This window comes from Rattus norvegicus, chromosome 5 (assembly GCF_036323735.1).
Source record: "Rattus norvegicus strain BN/NHsdMcwi chromosome 5, GRCr8, whole genome shotgun sequence".
Taxonomy (NCBI): domain Eukaryota; kingdom Metazoa; phylum Chordata; class Mammalia; order Rodentia; family Muridae; genus Rattus; species Rattus norvegicus.
Window position 1 is genome coordinate 9209063 of NC_086023.1, and position 23555 is coordinate 9232617.

At 40.9% G+C, this 23555-nt stretch overlaps 1 protein-coding gene across 1 annotated transcript in view; it reads left to right on the forward strand.

The window, feature by feature from the left end:
• Trpa1 (transient receptor potential cation channel, subfamily A, member 1) overlaps window positions 1-8263 on the forward strand; it is a 54266-nt gene extending 46003 nt beyond the window's left edge. The window contains exons 25-27 of the mRNA NM_207608.2: window positions 4680-4790; window positions 6439-6536; window positions 7151-8263. Coding sequence (NP_997491.2) covers window positions 4680-4790; window positions 6439-6536; window positions 7151-7373 — 432 coding nt within the window. The 3' untranslated portion in view covers window positions 7374-8263. The remainder of the gene's footprint in view (window positions 1-4679; window positions 4791-6438; window positions 6537-7150) is intronic.
• Window positions 8264-23555: the final 15292 nt, after the last annotated feature.

Here is a 23555-nt window from a genome sequence, read left to right on the forward strand (position 1 = left end):
TATTAACCTCCACATCTACCTCCCCTTCCTGCCACCAGACATTCCCCTACACTGGGTCCAACCTTGGCAGGACCAAGGGCTACTCCTTCCATTGGTGCCCAAAAAGGCCATCCTCTGCTACATATGCAGCTGGAGCCATGGGTCAGTCCATGTATAGTCTTTGGGTAGTGGTTTAGTCCCTGGGAGCTCTGGTTGGTTGGCATTGTTGTTCTTATGGGGTTGCAAGTCCCTTCATCTCTTTCAATCCTTTCTCTAATTCCCCCAACAGGGGTTCCATTCTCAGTATAGTGTTTTGTTGCTAGCATCAGCCTCTGTATTTGACATGCTCTGGCTGTGTCTCTCATTCCACTTCCTGTAAGCATGCCGTTCTTAGCTTCGTCAATCCTATCTAGTCTTGGTGACTGTATATATGTGGGCCACATGTGGGGCAGGTTCTGAATGGCCGTTTCTTCAGTTGCTGCTCCAAACTTTGCCTCCATAACCCCTTCTATGAATATTTTTGTTCCACCTTTTAAGGAGTGAAGCATCTGGACTTTGGCCATCCTTCTTCTTGAGCTTCATATGGTCTGTGGATTATATCTTGGGCGATTTGAGCTTTTGGGTTAATATCCACTTATGAGTGAGTGCATCCCATGTCTGTTTTACTGTGATTGGGTTACCTCACTCAGGATGATATTTTCTAGTTCCATCCATTTGCCTATGAATTTCATAAAGTCATTGTTTTTGATAGCTGAGTAATATTCCATTGTGTAGATGTACCACATTTTCTGTATCCATTCCTTTGTTGAAGGGCATCTGGGTTCTTTCCAGCTTCTGGCTATTATAAATAAGGCTGCTGTGAACATAGTGGAGCACGTGTCTTTGTTGTGTGTTGTAGCATCTTTTGGGTCTATGCCCAGGAGAGATATCACTGGGTCCTCAGGTTGTGCAATATCCAGTTTTCTGAGGAACCTCCATACTGATTTCCAGAGTGGTTGTACCGGTTTGCAATCCCACCAACAATGGAGGAGTGTCCTTCTTTCTCCACATCCTCGCCAGCATCTTTTGTCATCTGAGTGTTTGATCTTAGCCATTCTGACTGGTATGAGGTAGAAGCTCAGGGTTGTTTTGATTTGCATTTCCCTGATGACTAAGGATGTTGAACATTTCTTTAGGTACTTCTCAGCCATTCAATATTCCTCAGATGAGATTTCTTTGTTTATCTTTGTACCCCATTTTTAATAGGGTTATTTGGCTCTCAGAAGTCTAACTTCTTGAGTTCTTTCCGTATTTTGGATATTGGCCCTCTATCAGATGTAGGATTGATAAATATCTTTTTCCAATATGTTGGCTACCCTTTTGTCCTAATGACAGTGTCCTTTGCCTTACAGAAGCTTGGCAGTTTTATGAGGTCCCATTCATCAATTCTTGATCTTAGAACATAAAGCCTTTGGTGTTTTGTTCAGGAAATTTTCTCCAGTGCCCATGTGTTCAAGACTCTTCCCCACTTTTTCTTCTATTAGTTTGAGTGCATCTGGTTTGATGTGGAGGCCCTTGATACACTTAGACTTAAGCTTTGTACAGGACAATAAAAATGGATCGACTTGCATTCTTCTATAAGCTGACCTCCAGTCAAACCAGCATAATTTGTTGAAAAGTCTATCTTTCTTCCATTGGATGGTTTTAGTTCCTTTGTCAAAGATCAAGTGACCATAGGTGTGTGGGTTCATTTCTGGGTCAATTCTATTCCACTGATCTACCTGTCTGTCTCTGTGCCAATACCATACAGTTTTTATCACTATTGCTCTATAATATTGCTGAGATCAGGGATGGTGATTCCCCTAGAGGTTCTTTTATTGTTTAGTATAGCTTTCCCTATCCTGGGTTTTTTGTTATCCCAAATGACTTCGCAAATTCTTTCTAATTCTTGAAGAATTGAGTTGGAATTTTGATGGGGATTGCATTGAATCTGTAGATTGCTTTTGACAAAATGGCCATCTTTACTATATTAATCCTAACAATCCATGAGAATATGTATCCACCTTCTGAGATTTTCTTTGATTTCTTTCTTCAGAGACTTGAAGTTCTTGTCATATAGATCTTTCACTTGCTTGGTTAGAGACACACTGAGGTGTTTTATGTTATTTGTGCCTATCGTAAAATGTGTCATTTCCCTAATTTCTTTCTCAGCCTGTTTATTCTTTGAGTAGAGGGAGGTTACTGATTTGTTTGAGATAATTTTATACCCAGCCACTTTGCTAAAGGTCTTTATCAAGGTTAGTAGTTCCCTGGTGGAACTTTTGGGGTCACTTAAATATACTATCATATCATCTGTAAATAGTGATATTTTGACTTCTTCCTTTCCAATTTGTATCCCTTTGAGCTCCTTTTGTTGTCTAATTGCTCTGGCTAGGACTTCGAGTACTATATTTAATAAGTAGGAAGAGAGTTGGCAGCCTTGTCTTGTCCCTGATTTTAGTGGAATTGCTTCAAGTTTCTCTGCATTTAGTTTAATGTTTGCTAATGGTCTCCTGTATATTACTCTGACTATGTTTAGGTATGGGTCTTGAATTCCTGATCTTTCCGGGACTTTTATCATGAAGGGGTGTTGAATTTTGTCAAATGCTTTCTCAGCATCTACTGAAATGATCATGTGGTTTATTCCTTTGAGTTTGTGTATATAGTGGATTACGTTGATGCAAATACTATATTGAATAGGTAGGAAGAGAGTGGGCAGTCTTGTCCAAAAAGCATTTTTTTTAAACCAGCAGTGGGAGTAACAAAAAGAATAAGCAAAAGCAACAAAAATATCTTGAGAATGCAGCTAACTTGTTTGCCAATGGGCAGCGTTGGAAAGCCCCATGTTGTATTTACTCTGCTCTGTGTAACAAGACATCACTTAAGAACATCATGACATTGTTCCTTCTTTTAGATGAAGAATAATGTTGACCAGCAAACCAGAAATACCTTCTCTTCTTCCTTGAGCTGTTTTTAAATCAATTCTCTAGATCCATAACATACAGGAGCAGAATGGAGCAGAATTGTGTCCTGGGCATGTGTGCACTGGGAGATGTGCTCTGGACAGGAGTTCTAGTGCCTTGGGCACAGGCGCACTTTGTGGGGCTTGTGCCAGTGTGGTAGGTCCTCTGTGGACCTAGTTTTCTGAACAGTGCCATGGACTCTAGTCATCCCACAGATATTTATAGCTCTGATCAAATTAAGAAATGACATCTGCAGTGCACACATTACCCTTCAGCTGGGCAAAGCACCCGTGAGCAAAGGAGGGCGCTGTTCTAGCTTAGCAGAGTAGTGCACGCTCATGGGACAGAGCCACAGTCATTTTATGGCCCACCCTCCCAGGCTCCCAAGACTACATCTGAAGGAGGAAATCTGGCAGTTCTTTTGTAGACAATGAAGAAAGTTAAGATGCCATGGCCCTCATCTGTTGTCCTAAACTGGGCTTCACTAAACAATTTTCAATTGACTTTGACTAACAATAAAATGTGACTTCTGACAAGTATATAAGGAAAAAGGAACATTACCCAGAAGACCTAAGGGAAAAGTAGACTAAGCGCAATAATCCAAACAAGTATATAACCAGAATTATAATCAAAGATCAAGACAATATAGCAGTTTTGAAAAATGAAACTAATTTACTGTATGTAAAGGGTGGCGCATACCATAAAGATTAATGGAAAGTCAGATAGTGAGTGTGTCTTCCTGGGGAAACACTTTGTTTGAAGCTGCGTACTCAGGGTGGTCTGTATATCTGACCTCCTGAATCATTGAATCAGTCAAAGTCATTATTGAAATCATAGACATCGAAGAGCAGTGTTGTCTTGGATTAGAAAGACATTGCTGTCGTTTGGTTATCATAACTAACCCATTCAAAGAGCCGCCCAGAGCTAGAAAAGAGTAGAAGACACATTTGGTTAATACAGGCAAAAATGAAACTTGGAAGGCTCGGTGGAAGACAGTGAGGTCTTAGCTGAGCAGATGTAAAACCCTGAGTGGGATACTCAGTACTGCCCCCAAAATAATAAACAATATGACAAGCTCAAAACGGAAACAGTAAAGAGATGAAATACGGTATCTCCAAACAGAAGTTTTAGTCAATACGTATCATGGAAACTTCTGCACTGGCTAATGCAGCAGCAGCAGCAGCAGCAGCAGCAGCAGCAGCAGCAGCAGCAGCAGCAGCAAACCTGAGGAAGGAGCATGCTAGTTCCATTTTTGTTTGCTTTGTGCATTTAACTGCATTTGCATGTTCACTTTGTATCTCTCCAGTGAAGCCATCCTTCCTCACCTGTCCTGGGTACGTCATACCATTCAGACTTCCCAGCAGTACTAGGCTCTCGGGATTGTAACACCCCAGGAGTGCAGGCTATCTCATTTTGCTTTGTGTCTCCAATGTGGACTCCCAACCCTGAACACTAAACTCCAGCATGCTTACATTAAATTCTTCAACCATTTGTCTCACACCACTTGTGGGCTGCTTTCTGGTCTCATGGGTGATGGATGAGGTGAGGAAGGGACAGCTAGGTCACTGAGCTAAGGCAGGTGGCAGGGGAAGACAGAGTGTTAGCTCTCCCACTGTGTATAAATTGGGACACTGGAATCCATTTTTAAATTTTGTTCTAGGTGTGATTGCTTTAGATACTAGTTAATAATTCTATCAATAAATCCAACATGCATTTTAGGTGGAACTGCATACCAACTTAGAAAAAAAGCTGCCATTCTGGTACTTGCGCAAAGTGGATCAGAGGTCCACCATCGTGTATCCGAATAGACCCAGGCACGGCAGGATGCTGGTAAGTAGCACTCTTAAGAGCATACTAAGCGGGGTTGGGGATTTGGCTCAGTGGTAGAGCGCTTGCCTAGGAAGCGCAAGGTCCTGGGTTCGGTCCCCAGCCCCGAAAAAAAAAAAAAAAAGAAAAAAAAAAAAAAGAGCATACTAAGCGATGGTGCATGACATATATTTGTTGTGCTGTTCTCAGCAGTCCTCCAAGAGAACTTTGAATCTACCCTGCCTGTGGGAGGGTCATAAGTGCACAACACATTATATCAGGGTCATAAGTGCACAACACATTATATCAGAGTATCAGGATGCTGGGTGGGAGACAGCTGTCCATGCACAGCAGCACATGAGATGTGCACATCTGGTGGATGGGGCTGCTTTACCCCATTAGTAGCTGTCTTTCACGACAGGCGTTGAGCACCTCATTTGCTCTTTCTAATTACTTGCCACATGCACGTGAGTAGGCTTATGTTCAGATGTGCGAATCAAAGTGCAGATATAGAAGCAAATTAAGGAACAAATGCTGGAGGATGTCTATCTAAAAGACATGTAAAATAAACAAAGGGAAGACCAGGACCATGTTCTTCTGTTGGATAGAATAGACAGGTGTACTAAAAGTTAGAACTTCCAGATACTAACTCTGCCATGCCCAGGCTGACAGCATCTTTATGATTCCTCTCCCTGATTCTTTATAGGTTACTTTTACCTGTGTAATCACAAAATCACGTCTGCATATCAGTTTAAGCTTTAACTCCATGCTATCCCTCAGCCTTGTACATGATAGCCATCACCAGCTAAGCCTAAGAATATGCAGTAGCTTGTGTGTCTAGCTCAGTGCTCACTTTTAAGGTTGAGACCCCTGTCTTCAACTGGCTACTTTGTCAAGGGAACCCTTGTCTGTCTCAAAGCTTCTTTAAATTTAACACACCTAAAGCCAAGTTCACTCCTTCCAGGCTTCACCCTTTCTTTCCCACCAATGGGAAGGTTACAGTGTCTCCCTAAAGTTCTTTGCTGCAGTTCATATAACATTCATCAACCCAAGTGAGCCAGCCATCCTGGTTATATATAAAGGCCATGTCCTCTTCCTGTGCTCTCTGTTCACTTGCTCTTCTTGACTGCTGGTTGGCCTGGAATCCCAGAATTGTCTCCTACCTGGTCGTTTCACATCTCCCTTGACCTTCTCTTGTCACCCATGGTTTAAGGCCCTCAGTTAAGTTTAGGTGTTTCTCATGTCAAAGAGCTCCCCGGCTCCTGTACTCTACCCCTGGGACCAGAGAAAATGCGGACACTGAGTTTAAATGATTAAAATTTAACTCTGGAAACCTCTCTATGTGGACTGCTGTTTTGTAGTTGAGTGATGATGGGTAAGGAGGCGGAGCAGTTTTAAAGAACTAACAGTGCATTGGGAACAGGCCTGGCATGCTGCAGGACAGGCATCTTTCCTGAGCATTTGTAAAATAGTAAAATAAAATCCTTTTCAACATTTATGCCTTCTATATCTTTGCATTTTTAATTTTTTCTTTTACCAGTGACTTCACTCGGCCCGACGGTTTCCCAGGCGGACAGAGAAAAATGTCCTATTGAGTCTGACTTAGGGGCTGAACTTTGAAATAGTTCCTGAATTTTATCCACCTTTACTAACTACTGTGTTTTACCCACAGCGGTTTTTTCATTACTTTCTTAGTATGCAAGAAACACGACAAGAAGCACCAAACATTGACACATGTTTGGAAATGGAAATACTGAAACAGAAATACCGGTATGTATTTTTACATCTGTCTTCATGTGGGAAATTGGGTGCAGGTACATTATGATAGTGGTCTTTATTTTGTATATGAAATTAGGCTTTGCTGAGTTGCACATTTATTCAAAACCAAGAGACATTGTTTTGAACTCAATTTATTTGTGGCCATTCATCAACCAGTTTGCTCTCCCAGGAGTAAGTGAATGAGAATTACGAGCCACTTTCCTTACTTCTGGCTTCCTTATCATAAACTGTATTCTTCATGAGCAATCTGGGTTCATGTAACAGAACCCTGGAATACTTGAAGAATTCTTGGAATAGCTACCTCGTGGGCAGGATATACACAAGAGAGCTCTATAGCCACCTGAATTTGATTGCCAATCAACTATTTAGTAACTATGTCCGTGGGAAGACTGCGTGTTTCATATCAGCAACTGTAAACAAGAGCTAGTCACAAACTAGTACTCTAACTTAGGGGGAGATCACTTGAACTTCCAGAATGTGATGACTACTGTGAGGCTACAAGCTGAGAAGTTACCTGGTGCAGAACATTTCTAGTCCTGGTCTGTCCAAGGGGCTTACAAGTGATTGAAAGTAAGTTCATGATGTATGCACGTTCTTTCTTACAGGCTGAAGGACCTCACTTCTCTTTTGGAAAAGCAGCACGAGCTCATCAAACTCATCATCCAAAAGATGGAGATCATCTCGGAGACAGAAGATGAAGATAACCATTGCTCTTTCCAAGACAGGTTCAAAAAGGAACGGCTAGAACAAATGCATAGCAAATGGAACTTTGTCTTAAACGCAGTTAAGACTAAAACACATTGTTCTATTAGCCACCCAGACATCTAGTGGGGTGTCTTATGGGAGTGGGAGACTGCTTTAATTACTTCAGTGAATTTCAGTTTGGAAAAGAGCAAAGAAACAGAAGTTTGACTAATATTGTTGCATGGGAGATTCTAGTCCCTTCAACCTCTCTTATATATATGCTCATATTTTCTGTCAATCACTGTATTGAGAAGATCTTTTCTGACATGTTTAAATTGGACTTTAATGAAGGGTAATCTCTTTTGAGTGAATAGAAAACAGTGTTGTTGGAATGCACATTATGAAGGACAAGAATTAATGTAACTATTAAGGCGGGATACAAATGTCAATACTAGATTTCTACTTAATAACTACATAATACAAAATGCATATAATCCCAAGTACTGTATTCGATCCCCTATCTTGTAAAGCCTAACTGGGTTAGAACCTGAGAGTTACACTGTAATCTCTGTTCCTACTATGATTAACTCAGTCTCACCCTCCTCATCCCATCACATAGGGCCACATTTTGAGCCATATAACGGAAGTCCCAGTTACTAGACTGTGATAAGTATGAATGTTACAACAGATATTTGTTCCCTCTGTATTTATAGTCATCAGTTGGGCTGGTGTAAATGAGAAATGTTGCCCACAGGCTCATGCACTGAAACGCTTGGTCCCAGTAGATGCTACTGCCTAGGGAAGCCACACAACCTCGCTTGCTCCCTCCTTTTGGGTGTGGATAGAAATGTGATCGGTCAGATTCCTGCTCCTGCTGCTGTGCCCTTTTCTCTATTATGGACTCTTTCTGAAACTGTAAGCAAAAATTAAGTGTTTCTTCCTCAAATTTCTTTTTTTGTGTGGTACTATATCATAGCAACAGAAAGTAATTTATATACCAATGGTCTTAATAAAGGTTAAAACATGTATGGTCATTTCTCAGAAACAGCAGTATGAATTTTTATTGCATTGAGTTTTTTGAAATTGGAAATGCGCCTTCATTAGATCACAGCCTTTAATTTTTTCTTGTAAAATATGAAGTGTGAATTTATTAGATAGCCCAGTTCTGAACTTCATGAAGTGACTCTCATCTTTATTCCCTCACAAATTCCGGAGGAGATCTATCCTATGAACATGACTTTGACTACGCATGTCCTGACGTTATTTCAATAGTGTTGTTTTGAGTGTTTCGTGTCTATTTTCTTTTCTTCTCGAAAGGACGTTATGTTTAGTTTACATGATAAATTGGTCCGTGTGGCCATCTAGTGGAGGACCTCTGACATGCCATCTTATCTTGTAGACTCTTAGATTTACCTGATTTAAGAGATGGATATCTTAATGGTTTCCACCTTCTCGCTGCCACATATATTCAGTGCAAGCTCAACACTCAGTGTTGCTTAGCAACTTGTCACATTCTAAACCCAGACATATTTATATTCATGGTTCAACAAAACACATGCAATGGAGGGAGTGTTCTTTGTGACTTCATCTTTGGTGTAAAGTTCTCTGTTTTCCCCTTCTCAGTGCAGAAACAATACTCAAGTACCTATTGATTTTATTATGAAGTTCTTCACTGTCCTTAAATCTCTGTACAGGACAAATACTCAGGACTACTGAGCACCAGGTGAAAGAAACACTATGCCTCATGTTGTGGGGAACACCGAAGTATGCAGGTTGACATGTTACAACCTCATAAACATGTAACAAACTCCTAAGGCTTACAACTAAGTGAATCCTCCTGAAATTCTCTGCTGCTGTTGGCTCCAACACTGTTTCTTCTGCCCACTCCTCTCCATGACCATATCTTCTTTCCTGACTGCTGTTGTGCTGTCTCCTTCTCTGAGCTCTGTTCTGACTCTGATCTCTTACACACCTTTCTCTTTCCAGAGTCAATATCATCATTGCTCTGCATAACTGAGCTGCCAAACTAAGTCTTTCTTCCCTTCAACCAAAACCCAGGCTTATATCTCCATAGTTTTTTAAAGTAAACATACACAACATTGAATTCAGACCAGATCTTGCCTTCCTACTAGCAACCAAAAATACCAACATTCTCTCAGGCTCCTACATCTCAAATTGACATGCATCAAGATTTGTTGAGGTATGCTTCCTAAAGAAGAGATCTAAGGCTCTATATCCACACTGGAGCAGTATCTACACAGTAAAATACTTTCCTAGTATCTATGTAGTTCCAAGTTATTTCCCAGTATTAATAACTAAAGAACAAAGGTCATGAAGATTTCCTTCCTCCACAGAAGTAGCACAACATTCTAGGCCGAATTTATACTCCTTTTCTGGTAGGTAAATCACTCTTGGTTCACAAATTCATGATTCCCATCTCCCTCCTTCTGTCTTCTGTACAGTTTATTCTCTCTCCAAGTTTTTCAAGGCATAGTTTATGTGGTATCTTGACATCGAAGTCTTCCTGGATTGTGCTCCTGCTCTCTCGTAGACTGACACAGATGTCTCTTCTACTTCCGCTATAATGGTGATGATGACCTGCCTCCAACCCACAGCCAGGCATGACCTAGACCGTTCCTGTTCACCTCTGTCTTCACTCTTAGGTAATACAAAGTATGACAGCTTTCTTTGCTTTTTTCCCCATAGCCTGTGCAGGTTCTAGGATAACACATTGTGCATAACAGATGCTCAACAAACACAAATGTGAATCAAATAAAATCAAGATACAGGCTAGAAACAAGTACAGCCTAGAAAAAGAAGGTAAGGAAACGGTCTCAGAAGTGGTTCGTGCCCTTGAACCATTGGGCCCATCCTACTCAGCAGACTTCTTCCCAAGGAGAGGCAGTGTCACAGGAGCCACACAGTCATGCTTTCTCTTCTCACTCCCTCACTCTGCATTATTTTTTATTACTTTTAACTATGGTGGGAATGAATAACATAGTTTTTACTTTAGAATAGGACAGTATGGGCCTTTGCATGGACTCTAGTCCCTACTAGTTCAGTAACTCTTTGATTGCCTCATCTCTATAATGATAGCAATAACATGTGTTCCAATGGAGCACTGGTAAGCTTAGACAATGTGTACACAGCTTACCTTGCTCAGTACCTACTTATTTAAGAAAACTGGTACAGTGGATAGAAGCAGACATTAATTGCTCTTTAAATTACTTGAAAGTTAATCAACATCTTGCTATAAATGGATGCTCTGAGATACTCCTAGAGTCCATTACCCAGGCTATAATATAAACCACACATTCTATGAACGCTTTCATTAAAATAAAACATATCAATGTTTTTAATCCTACTTTCATCTCAGACTCAAATGAACAAACATAGTTGGACACTAACTCACCAATCACTACAGATCACCACCAAGTGATTTTGAAACTCATTCATGAGACATTAAAATAACACGTTTAGGGAAAAATTAACATAACGTATATATCATTACTGAAAAGTATACCATCATACATAAAAGGACTTTATTTTGGGAAATCAATTTCTAATTATGGCAAGTTTTACTTTCAGAAATAAATCCACAGACCAACACATTCTAATTCTCCCTTAAAGACTTGCATGCGAGCAAGGAATTTTCCTTCTTTGTAGGATTCCTTCTTTACATTGTCAGGTACCAGGGCTCTTTTAGCCACAAAGTCATCAACAGTAACATGTTCCAGTCAGTTTTCTTTAATTTCTTTTACAGTGTGCCTTCAACTGATCCTTCCAGCCATACTCAATTAATTGAGCTCTCAGCAATCTTTGAGGCATTCTCTTTCTCCAGTTTCTATTGGTTTTTGGTTAATCACTGCTCTTATCTGCATATCTTTGCTCACCTTGCTAACCACATTCTTCAGCTGCCTGGACTTAAACCCTCAGTAAGTCAGGCACTAAACACACAGAAAAACCCACTGAGTGTTTTAAACCATCTGAGACACTTCAATATGACCAGATTAAATAATGGTAGCGAAAGAAAGGCTTGTGAGGTTCCTTTGTATGAGACACTGCTAGAAAACCCATGTCTTAACTACTCAGAGTCTCAAGACCGCATGGATGTGGCTATGAGCACCATTCCTGCTTTATGCGAGAAAATCATGGTACATCCATGTTGAATCCCAGGCTTGACGTCACATCACTGAGAGAAGAGCACAGCACACCTTTTCAGATGTTGTGCTCTCATTGTGTACCTACATTCTCTCCCAAAAATGAACAAAAAACATTATTTACCAATGGCTTCATGCTTACCTTACTAACCGGATTCATGCAGGGAAGCATTCGTTATAAAAGGGGGTATTGGAAGTCTAGGAGACATAGGGCATGACACACGCCCGCAGGCTTCCCTAAGCAGACAATGAAGCCTTTGGGCTTCCCTGAGAAGTGACTTCCTGGCCCCCTCCATCCTGTAGCTTGGTGTAAGAGTAAAGCACACGTCTCACAGAGCTGCCTGAAAGGTTAAATGAGTTAACAGCAGCGCAGAATTTCAAGGGACTTGTCACATAGCACTCAGAAAATACTAGCCAATGTGCAAGATACATTGTTTGCAAAGATCTGAAAGATTACTCACTTATTTAATTTTTTTGTTTTTGTTCCATATTAAGAAAAATATGATCTATGTACATATATCTCACAAATTCAGTGATCAAATCCTATTTCAGTGTCTTCCTGCGTGGTTCTGAATTTCCTAGGCATGATTTGATTCAGGTACCAAATGTCCCATGACTATTTCATCAAGTCAACATGACATTTTGTAAGCTGTAAACACTAAAACAGGGAAGTTGCTTCTTTTAATATGACTGAAGTAGACTTCATCTCCCTCAACATCTGATTTCATAGGACAATAATTCATAAGGAGGTTAAAAAGGAATATGAAGAGAAAACACATCATCTGAGAACTAGGTATAGGTATTAGTGCTTATAAAGCATCTCTCAGGCTCTCTATTTGCTCAATGTGTTTAAGCCACCATCCTATTTTAATATTTTTAGGCACAATATGATTTTAAAATCAGTTTAGACATTGCTACATCCTTCCAAAACAATTAACCATTGACCATGATAAGAAAATGCTTCTCTCTAAACTATCAATGTACTAAAAAACATTTATAAAACCAGTTAGCCAGCATATGCAGTGGGAATTGAGGCTCAGCTCCTGACCCAGGTACAGATGACCAGCTTTCTACTAAACTCTGCTTCAGGATCTGGGCAGGGGTCATGAAGGGTAGACTAAGAGAACCAGAAACTGAAGAACTAACTCACTGCCCACATATAGAAATGATACTCCAACCTAGCAACATCAGAATCAAATGGCAGAGGATTTGTTTCTAACTCCATGATTCTTGCCACTCAGTTCACTGTGTATTTTCACAGCAGACTCAACACCATTGTGTTCTATCAGGCCATTACAGCCTGAAACATCTTAACTGTATGTGTATGTGTGTGTTCACGAGTGTCTGTGTACACGTGTGTATGGATGCCTGTTGGGCCAGAAAAGCAGTTATCATTGAGTGTAGTATAACATAGGATTCAAGGGAGAATCCTCATATAAAATAATTCACATATTCAATAACTATCACCAGTGAAGCTCAAGCTCTAAAGACCAGGGCAGCCATCCTACCTGTAGATTCTGTCTTTTGTATTGATCACTGACAGCTATCCAAACAGTCGAGCTGTTTGAACTTTACAGTTCAGGTGCTGAGCTGGGGATGCTAGGCATATTAAAACCGCCTTGCTTTTCATAAAAATAATATCAATTCTACTGGAAGCAAAGTTAAGCACATAAATAAATATATAGAGAAACACTTTTCAAGTATTAGATAATCAAGACTATAATTTATACAAAACACCTACCAATGCACATATAAACACACACTAAAAAAAAAACCAAATTACTAAATAAACTAGGGTCCACGAAAGTTCAAAAACATTATCAAGACCTAAAAGATCGTGTATGATAATAAATGGAAAGAATAAAAAATAGAGGAAGACAAAATATACTCCATTTGAGTGACGAAATCCAGTTTCCAGAATCTGTTTAAGAAGGGTATGTAAACAACGAGATGTACATTGCAGAACTAGCAAAAGGGATTTGTGGCAGAGAACCCGAGGGAAAGCACGAATTCAGATAAAATTATTACTACAGTAATGAAGACTTTGCTGACAAAGAATTCTTGTTATCAGCCTCTTGCTTTCAATAAATTATCGAAATAAGGCAACTTAGTGCTGGTAGAAATGAGTCATACAGAAACACATGAAAAGTCTTATCACACTTTGCATTAGTCTAACCCAGCCAGCGTAGGCTTATGAACCATGCGACCTGCAAAGGTTATTAAAACATAGTTGCCAAGTAGCCAGGAGTGTCTGCTAAGATGAGGCGGTCAGCAGAGGGTGGAAGCCGCTGGACTGATACAGGTGTTCAAACTAGACCAGGGCCTGGCCAGGAAGCTGGTCTATGGGCTAGCAGAGCTTATGGTTCCCATCAGTAGATGGTTGTATTTCCTAGGTAAATGTCACCTCCTCCCCTTGACCCGGCTGTGCCTCTTTTTATCTCTGTTCACATTTTGATCTTCCAGTTTTCATCACTTGCAAACCATTCAAAATGACTAATGAGAGTTTAATGTTTTGCATAACCTTGGCCCAAATGTCAGTGAAGGGCTGTGACACCATCCCTGAGCCCCTTGTGATCTGACTCATCTCCTGGACTGACTTCAGCTGCATGAGATCTATCCTGCTTAGCTACTTAAATGTAGCCTTGTTGCTCTTTCACTGTAACCCACTCTTCAAGGGGCTGTCTCCCTCATTCTCTCATTTCACACTGAAAGGCACACTTGTCTAACCTACTGATCCTAAGGAGGAGGAAATGTCTATCGTATCATGATGTTCCCCCAGTATCAGATATTTCTTCCTGTCTCTCCATTGTGTTCTTTTACCTTGTGGGGAACTAACAATGGAAGCTTGTAGCATGTAGCACTTCAAACCTCACTTTGAGCTACAGGAGCAGACTCTGCAGTTTAATAAGATCCACATGTAGAACTGGGTGTAAACTCTCATCTAAGAAGTACTATAAGGGCAGGAGAGCCCAGGGATGGAATGGACAGGGTCATGAGTGGAGTTGTGTGGGACTGGGGGAGCAGACCTGGATCAAGAGTGGGGTCAAGGCACATCCAAACTCTGGAAGTCTTATCCTTCGATAGGCAAGAGTAGGGTCAATCACCTCTGCCCTGGACCTGCCTGTCCCTGTGGGGCACATGTAGCATGGAAAAAGTCAAGTAGAAAGGTTGCCAAGTTGAACTTCTTCTCCCCTTATGATGTCATTCCTGGAATCTCTCCTTATGCTAATGAGGCATCCACAGCACCCTGGCCCCCCACCAATGCTGTACATAGACCCCATAGTCCTTATTTACCCCCAAATGTTTAAACAGCCTTTGTCCTCCCTATTAAAATGAGCCGTTTCACTTAATCTGCCTATGGAGAGTCACTTTCACTGCCTTCGCTGCCCTGCCACCTGAGGTCGATGAATCGCTAGCCTCCTACACACCCCCTACACTACCCACACCCACCTTCCCCCTTCCATTTCTGCTTCTTTTCCTTTCACAGGCACTGCATGCTGACTTAACAAGGTACTCAAACCCTAAAAGGGATGGCAAAGGATGATTACATCTCGCAGGTAGAGCACTGGCTGCTTCACATGTGCAAGGTTCTGAATTCCGGTCCCAGCACCACAAACAAAACTCCATAGAGTTGTTCCCTGAGCACTCCCACCTTTCAATCAGTAGACTAGTGAGGATCACCCTTTCATGTTGAAGGGCATCTGTTATCCAGTCTATCAAAGACCTGGGGAGAAGAGAAGGGTGGTGCCAGAGACAGCAGTCTCTCCACTTGAGCAGGAATATCAATTTTCCTGTCCTGAAATATTGGACCCCAGTACTCTGGGCTTCAGACTCAAACCACAGAATCATTACCCTCAGCATCCTTACCTTTAGTCTGTTGGGCCTGGAATGGGAGCACTTTCCTAGTTCCACCAGAACTCAGTGAACAGCTGATCTGAGGAGTTTTTAGTCTCTGCAATCACATGAGCCAATATCCCACACTGTACTATAGCTGGTTCTATGGATGCATGCTTGTTCTCTTGGTTCTGTTTCTCTGGAGAACCCTAACATAGGAAGAAGAAAGACATTGGACAATGCCTTCTTCCATTCTGTGCTGCTGTAATAGCACTACGGATGGATACTTCCTAGTATACAGAGTTATGCTCCTAGGGTTCTAAATACAGTCCATTGCCAAAATGCCAATACTTAATAATGTTCTCCTTAGTACACATCACAATGTAAGAGGGTGACAGGTGAGAAAGAGGGCAGGAGGTGCCAAGTACATCTTTTTACAACATCAATAACCCCCCCTCGAAGGGTTGAGACTACGTGGTTTAACCTGCTCCTTAATATTCTACCCCTTAGTGATATTACAAAGGAAACTAAATTTCAACATGAGTTTTAGAGGGAGGAAACACTCATATCAAAAAATGCAAATGTTCTCTTTAGGAAGAGTAACACTGATCCAATAAATCTGTTAACAATAGAAAAGGTCCTTCTTCCAAGTGATGACATGTTTTCCTCCTCCTGATCCAGAAAGTAGAAGGGGATTCAATCTTCAGCTCTCTCTCAAGGTCCAGAAGTATGGTGACCTATTTCTCTCTTTTATACAGCATGATACTGAATGTCTCATACCTTCCTTAGTTTCACTTCTGTGAAATTATCATGCAGTTTATCAAAATGAAACCAGATAAAGCGAGCTCAGAAACTGTTTGCCAAAGCAGATTACTTAGATTAATTGTTATGAGTAAATTATTTTCTTTGGTTCATTTCTAGGTACTTTCACTATAATATTCTGTTGATATTTTTGTCTAATAATTTCACTAAGACAGCTGGAATAGAATGTAAGGAGCTCAGTAACTAGAAAGGTTTGAAACAGTAAAGTTCTTAAGGATTTGAGGTGAAGAGTTCATTACTGTTAAGGAAAACATAAAAATGGAATTCAGTAAGCTTTCTCTAAGTTCCTTCAGAACCCAAATATGCTTTAAAAAGTCTCTTTCTGTCTCTTTCTGTCTTTCTGTCTTTCTTTCTTTCTTTCTTTCTCTCTCTCTCTCTCTCTCTCTCTCTCTCTCTCTGTGTGTGTGTGTGTGTGTGTGTGTGTGTGTGTGTGTGTGTGTGTGTGTGTGTGTGTGTGTGTATTACAGCATGTGGAGGTCAGAGGACAACCTCAGGTGTCAGTCCAGTTTGAGACAGGATCACTTGCTGTTCTGGTATACTGTATACCAGGTTCACTGGCCAACAGCTTGTAGGGACATTTCCGTCTCTGCCTCCCATCTTGCTATAGGCACACTGGGATTACATATGCATGCTATCGTAGGCCCATGTGTGCTCTGAAGAACTGAACTCAGGTTCTTGAACTTTCACAGCCAGTACTCTACCCACTGAGCCATATCCCTAGCTCCAAGAAGGTCAAACATTTTTAATATATTACAGAATTGTTCTTAGTTTGAAATCTTATTTAAGCAAATATTTAATCTTCGGTTACAAAAACTTGAAGCAGTACTTTTCTCAATTATTTCTTTAATTCATTTATGAATTATAAACCTACTGTTTGGCAGCTCATGCATTCAGTCCTAGGAGACTGTGGTGTCTGAAGGCAAAAGTCACAAACCAGTTTTGTGACGACAGCCAGAGAACACAAAGGAGAGTAATTGGGGGTCCTGAGCTACAAATTGTACCTGGTGTAGCATAAATCACCTGGTGTAGCAGAGTGCAGACATTACAGTATAACACTCCACATGCCAGAAACGTGGTTCACATGTTCCATTTTAATCCAGATGTGCAGGTCTGGAAAATGAGTTAAAAGATGAAATAATATATAAAACTCCCTTCATTTGGTTAACACTAGATGGCAGTGACTGATAATAGTTACTTGGATATGAGTGTTGGATGGCATTTTTGATCTCATCACAGATGCACATGGAATATCTTTATTCCAGATAAGAAAGACAAGTTACCTAATCCGTTTTTGCTGTTTTTTGTGTGTTGATTTTGCTGATGTCTTATTCTGAGTCTTGACAGCTGTCCCAGACTCACTGTCTCATAGAACCTCAAATATGAGTATGATAATGATATCTATATTATTTTCACCTAACTTAAGACAGTTTTTAGCATTTTTATAGGAGGTGTCTATTTTGCAGTTTAAATTCTGAATGTCACCAAAGGTCAAATTAGGTTCTAGCCTGTGGTTCCTTCAGGGATAACCTCACGTACCCAAGGTGAGGTCTAGTGTGAGGAAGTTGCTCTTACAGGGGATTCTAGACCCAGGCTCCCTTTTCTCACTCCCCTTTGTGTCTTGACCACCATGAAACACGAGCCTCTTCTACCAAGCACTCTTCAGGTGTCCCTTCTGTTGCAGCCCTGAAGCAGCGGGGCCAGCTGGTCATGGAGCCTCTGAAGCTCTCAGTCAAAATAACCTTTTATCTCAAGCAACAGAAAAGCCACTAACAAAGATCTGTAGTCAGTTTTACACACAAAATCTTACAAAGCTCCAAATTGGTCTTCTTAGTGTCAAAATTTTCCTCTTCTCATATATATATATATATATATATATATATATATATATTTGTTCAATTTATTTTATTCATCTCTGTCCCTACTCCTCCCCCAAGTCCTCTGAGATATATCAATTTTTCCTGCTCTCCCCTACTTCATGGCCTCTTTTTAAAAGAAGACACTATCTTGTAGAATTCTTTCATTTCTCCCTTCTCTATATAAACATTCCCATTTCTGAATGATACCTTCTACATAGAACTCTCCAAACTTGTTATTGTCTTGTGATATCGTTTCATCTATGAATGAGGGCTTTGAGAGACTTGAAAGCAGAAATGTAAAAATGTGCCTAAAACATCCAGAGAGAGAGAGAGCAGTGATTTGGCTCATCAACATGGACTACAAAACACAGGAGTTAAAGGAAACAACACCAAGGCCTGGGATACCTTACTTGATAGGGTGCTTGTCTAGAATGCCAAAACTGTGATCCTCCTATCTAAGAGGTTGAAGCAGGAGGATTACATGTTCAGTTAGATAGTTATACAAGTAGCCTGGACTAGAGGCCCTAGGGGAAGAGGAGGAATAAGAGGAGGAGGAAGTTCCCTAATACGGGCCATCTCTGCTGATGATCAGTTTTTAAATTCAATACTCTATATACAAGCTGGTGTTAGTGATGGTTGTTTCACGACTCGATAGAAGTCTTCCTAGGAGGGAATGGTGCAGGATGGACGTGTCTGACTCCTTTCTGTAACATCCCATAGAAGTAGGGACCCTTAGAAGTGGGACCCTTGGTCCCAGATGTGGTTCTACGGCTTGCTCTATACTCTGCCCTTTAGGACTTCTGAAGTCTACATGAAGGCAGCAATTTTCTCAGTAAAGAGTTAGAAGTCGATTGTAACGAAGGGGATGCAGTACTGCTCCCTGCGTCTAAGAGCCCGATGCTAAATCTCTAACTGCATTTGTGACTCAGCAATGATGCCAATAGCGCCAAGGTCGGCCCAACTGGAATAGAGAGAAATAGTCTTGAAGACTGATGGAAGTTTGCAATGCCGTAGAAAGGTGATGAGATCACAGAAATAGAAACTGTGAAAGGTCATCAGTTAATTGTTAACTAGACTTTCCACCCAATCTGACCTGTTTATCTCCTGCCACTGTTCGCCAGCCCAGCTTACTCAGACATCTAGTCAGAAGATTGCAAGACACTCTCAGAATGTGTGGTCGCTGCTCACATCAAGAGTGTCCAGGCCAGGTTAAATTTTCTTCTGTCAATTCTTAAACTATCTCCGTCTGGCCACTCTGACACAGGAAAATAAAAAGATTAGTCGACAGCATGTCAAAAATTGGAAGATTAGTCAGAAATGAAAACTGAGCATTTCTTGAATGTTTGATTTGACGACAAAAGGTTTTGTCATTCATAGGAACATTCTGAAAGATACTGTAATACAGAGTAAAACACAGGTCACTCTTTAGTGCCAGACAGCAAGGCTAGGGTAGGGGTCAGGGTAGGGAGCTGTCCTGACAGTGAGGGTATAAAGTGGCAGCTAGGCTCAGTCCCCTCTCCCCCAAGTTAAATTGTTAAATGACAGAGTAATTTTTAGGTTCAGGGAAGTGAGGCATTCATGATAAGCTTGAGGATGCAAAGAATTGCCTTATTTATTTTATAAGCTCAGACCTTGTCAGCTTCATGTTTAATTCAGTGCATAGCTACTACTGGGTAATCAGAAGACTGTGCATGGCAGAAAATGGAGAAAATACACAGTGTGACTGACAGGCAAGGAGAAGGCACATCAGCGTGCCAGCAGCTGCAGTCATGGGATGTGTTGGAAGAAATGTATAAACAGAGCAAAAGAGCACAAACGGAATGAAGGAAACTGGCAAGGTCAACCTCAAGGAAGTTAGGATAAACACAGCTTGCTTAAAACAGGGAGGATCCCTGAAGCATCAGCTCTTCTGGATACAAACAGCTTAAGTTTGATTCCAGTCTTGGTCAGCAAGAAGCTTACCTTGAATAAACAGGAAATTATAATTATGAGATGCATGGAAGATGCTTTATCTCCTTTGAGACTGCATACTGTGGACTTGTAGGTGCCTATAATACCACTTAAAACAGTCTGCCAGTAGGTCTGTTTATCCAGCACTGTGTACTCGGGAATAAAGTTGAATGGAGGAAGTAACTTACCATTATACTCAAGACCTTGAGTGTAAACTTGCTATGTCAAATTCCTTTCCTTGAGGACTATGGGGGGTCTGTTTGTGAACATCTAGTAAAACACTGAGTTCCTAGTTAGGCAGATTAAATGCCTAAGAGTATCCTGTACTTGTCACACCTGTGGTTCTGTATGACAATATCATATTTTTTCTTTTCCTTTTACTGAATATTTATCTATTTACATTTCAAATGCTATTCCCTTTCCAGATTTCCTGGACATAAGCCCCCTATCACACCCCCTTCCCCTTCTTATATAAGGGTGTTCCAAATCCCATTCACGACCCCCCTTCCCACGCGCCTGACATTCTGTTACACTGGGGATCCAACCTTGGCAGGACCAAGGGCTTCTCCTTCCCCTGGTGCCCAACAAGCCCATCCTTTGCTACATATGCAGCTGGAGCCATGGGTTAGCCCATGTATAGTCTTTGGGTAGTGGTTTAGTCCCTGGGAGCTCTGGTTGTTGGTATTGTTGTTCATAAGGGGTTGCAAGCACAATCAACACTTTCAATCCTTTCTCTAACTCCTCCAAAAAGGGTCCAGTTCTCAGTTCAATGGTTTGCTGCTAGCATTCACCTCCGTATTTGACAAGCTCTGGCTGTGTCTCTTAGGAGACATCTATATCTGGTTCCTGTCAGCATGCTTCATCAACCTTATCTAGTTTGGGGTGAATCAATCAATCTCTCTCTCTCTCTCTCTCTCTCTCTCTCTCTCTCTCTCTCTCAACTCTCTATATCTACATCTATATCTATATCTATATCTGGGCCACATGTGGGGCAGGCTCTGAATGGCTGTTCCTTCAGTCTCTGCTCCAAACTTTGTCTCCATATCCCCTCCTGTGAATATTTTTGTTCACCCTTTTAAGAAGGAATGAAGCATCTGCACTTTGCTCATCCTTCTTCTTGAGCTTCATGTGGTCTGTGGATTTTATCTTGAGTAATTCAAGCTTTTGGACTAATATCTACTTCTGAGTGAGAGCATAGTATGTGTGTTTTTCTGTGATTGGGTTACCTCACGCAGGATATTTCCTAGTTCAATCCATTTGCCTATGAATTTCATAAAGTCATTGTTTTTGATAGCTGAATAGTATTCCATTGTGTACATGTACCACATTTTCTGTATCCATTCCTCTGTTGAAGGGCATCTGGGTTCTTTCCAGCTTCTGGCTATTATAAATAAGGCTGCTATGAACATAGTGGAGCATGTATCTTTGCTATTTGTTGGAGCATCTTTTGGGTATATGCCCAAGAGAGGTATAGCTGGGTCCTCAGGTAGTGCAATGTCCAATTTTCTGAGGAACCTCCAGACTGATTTCCAGAATGGTTGTATCAGTCTGCAGTGCTACCAACAATGGAGGAGTGTTCCTCTTTCTCCACATTCTCGCTAGCATCTGCTGTCACCTGAGTTTTTGATTTTAGCCATTTTGACTGGTGTGAGGTGAAAGCTCAGTTTTGTTTTGATTTGAATTTCCTTGGTAACTACGGATGTTGAACATTTCTTTTTTCTCAGCCATTCGATATTCCTCAGCTAAGAATTCTTGGTTATCCCTGTACCCCATTTTTAATAGGGTTATTTGGCTTTCTGGATTCTAACTTCTTAAGTTCTTTGTATATATTGGATATAAGCCCTCTATCTGTTGTAGGATTGGTAAAGATCTTTTCCCAATCTGTTGGTTGCCATTTTGTCCTAATGACAATGCCCTTTGCTTTGAAGTTTTATGAGGTCCCATTTGTTGACTCTTGATCTTAGAGCATAAGTCATTGGTGTTTTGTTCAGGAAATTTCCCCCAGTGCCCATGTGTTCAAGACTCTTCCCCACGTTTTCTTCTATTAGTTGAGTGTATTGGTTTGATCTGACTTTGGACTTAAGTTTTGTACAGGGTGATAAGCATGGATTGATTTTCATTCTTCTACACACTGACCTTCAATTGAACCAGCACCATTTGTTGAAAATTCTATCTTATTTTCCATTGGATGGTTTTAGCTCCTTTGTCAAAGATCAAGTGGCCATAGATGTGGGGGTTCATTTCTGGGTCTTCAATTCTGTTCCACTGATCAATCTGCCTGTCTCTGTACCAATACCATACAGTTTTTTATCACTATTGCTCTGGAATACTGCTTGAGGTCAGGGATAGTGATTCTCTCAGAAATTCTTTTATTGTTGAGGATAATTTTCACTATCCTGGGGTTTTTTGTTATTCCATACGGATTTGCAAATTTCTCTTTCTAACTCTATGAAGAAATGAGTTGGAATTTTGGTGGAGATAGCATTGAATCTGTTGATTGCTTTTGGCAAAATGGCCATTTTTATTATATTAATCCTGACAATCTATGAGCAGGGGAGTTCTTTCCATCTTCTGAGATCTTCAATCTCTTTCTTCAGAGACTTGAAGTTCTTGTCATAAAGATATTTCACTCACTTAGTTAGAGTCACATCAAGGTATTTTATATTATTTGGGACTATTGACAATATCATATTAAGGAAGCCAATTTGAGCAGAAAGCTTCTTCTCTAGGGTTCTTGATACCTGGATTCTTTCAGGGATTCACTTTTTCATCCCAAATGAGGAATTTGTCTTTTGGTCTTGTACTTCTGTTATGTCTCTTGGCTGGGGGAATTGTCACTGGGGGATATTTGGAAGAATAAATGTTCAAAGTGATCTCAAAGTGATGCTTTGGACTCCTTCAGACCTGAATGACCAGGATGGTCTGGCATTCTGGGTTGCAGATTCCAAATGCAGGGTGTATCTGTTTTTCTCTACCTAAATGGGATGATGGTCCCTGATGTTATCTGCATTCATAGAACCCCATGGGACCAAGGTGCTCATTTCCACCAGTCTGATACTTGAGACCACTATCGTGTGAAAAGAAAGACTAAAGATATTAAATCTAAAGAAATATCGACATGTTCACATCTTATCAAAAGCCCCAAAAAATGGCCCAATCTTTCCAAATGAACTTTCTAACACAACTTTCCATCACACAAAATATGTGACTACCACACACAAAGTGAACAATATTCAGCTAAAACAGCAAACCCACATCATCAGAGAAGGACAGGACTAACTGAAACAGCTTTAGTACATATTTTCCATCCCCTGCCTATTACATCCCCTAGTCCAAGGTTGTTGTTAGCATTGCTATACCTTGGGCATCTCTCATGAAGCAGTACCTTTCTTGCTGGTCATGAAGACTCCCGGTGCTGCCTCTGTTATCTTCTGTACCTCGTGGGTATCATCCCTCTTCTTCCCTGCTCTCAGCTGGGACCAAATGCACTGTTCACCAGATACAAAATGACAACGTAGCTGAAAGGAAAGCCAATCATGTGCTGGGCAATCAAAGTGCAAGAGCACTTGGTGAACCTCTCGGTTATGTTAACCTTTCCTTCTCCCCAAGATCCACTTTAGTAGTAGACTGGACACTCTGAAACCATTGACTGTACATCACACATGTTTGCCCATTCCCGCTTTCAACATGGAAGATAGAAAGAA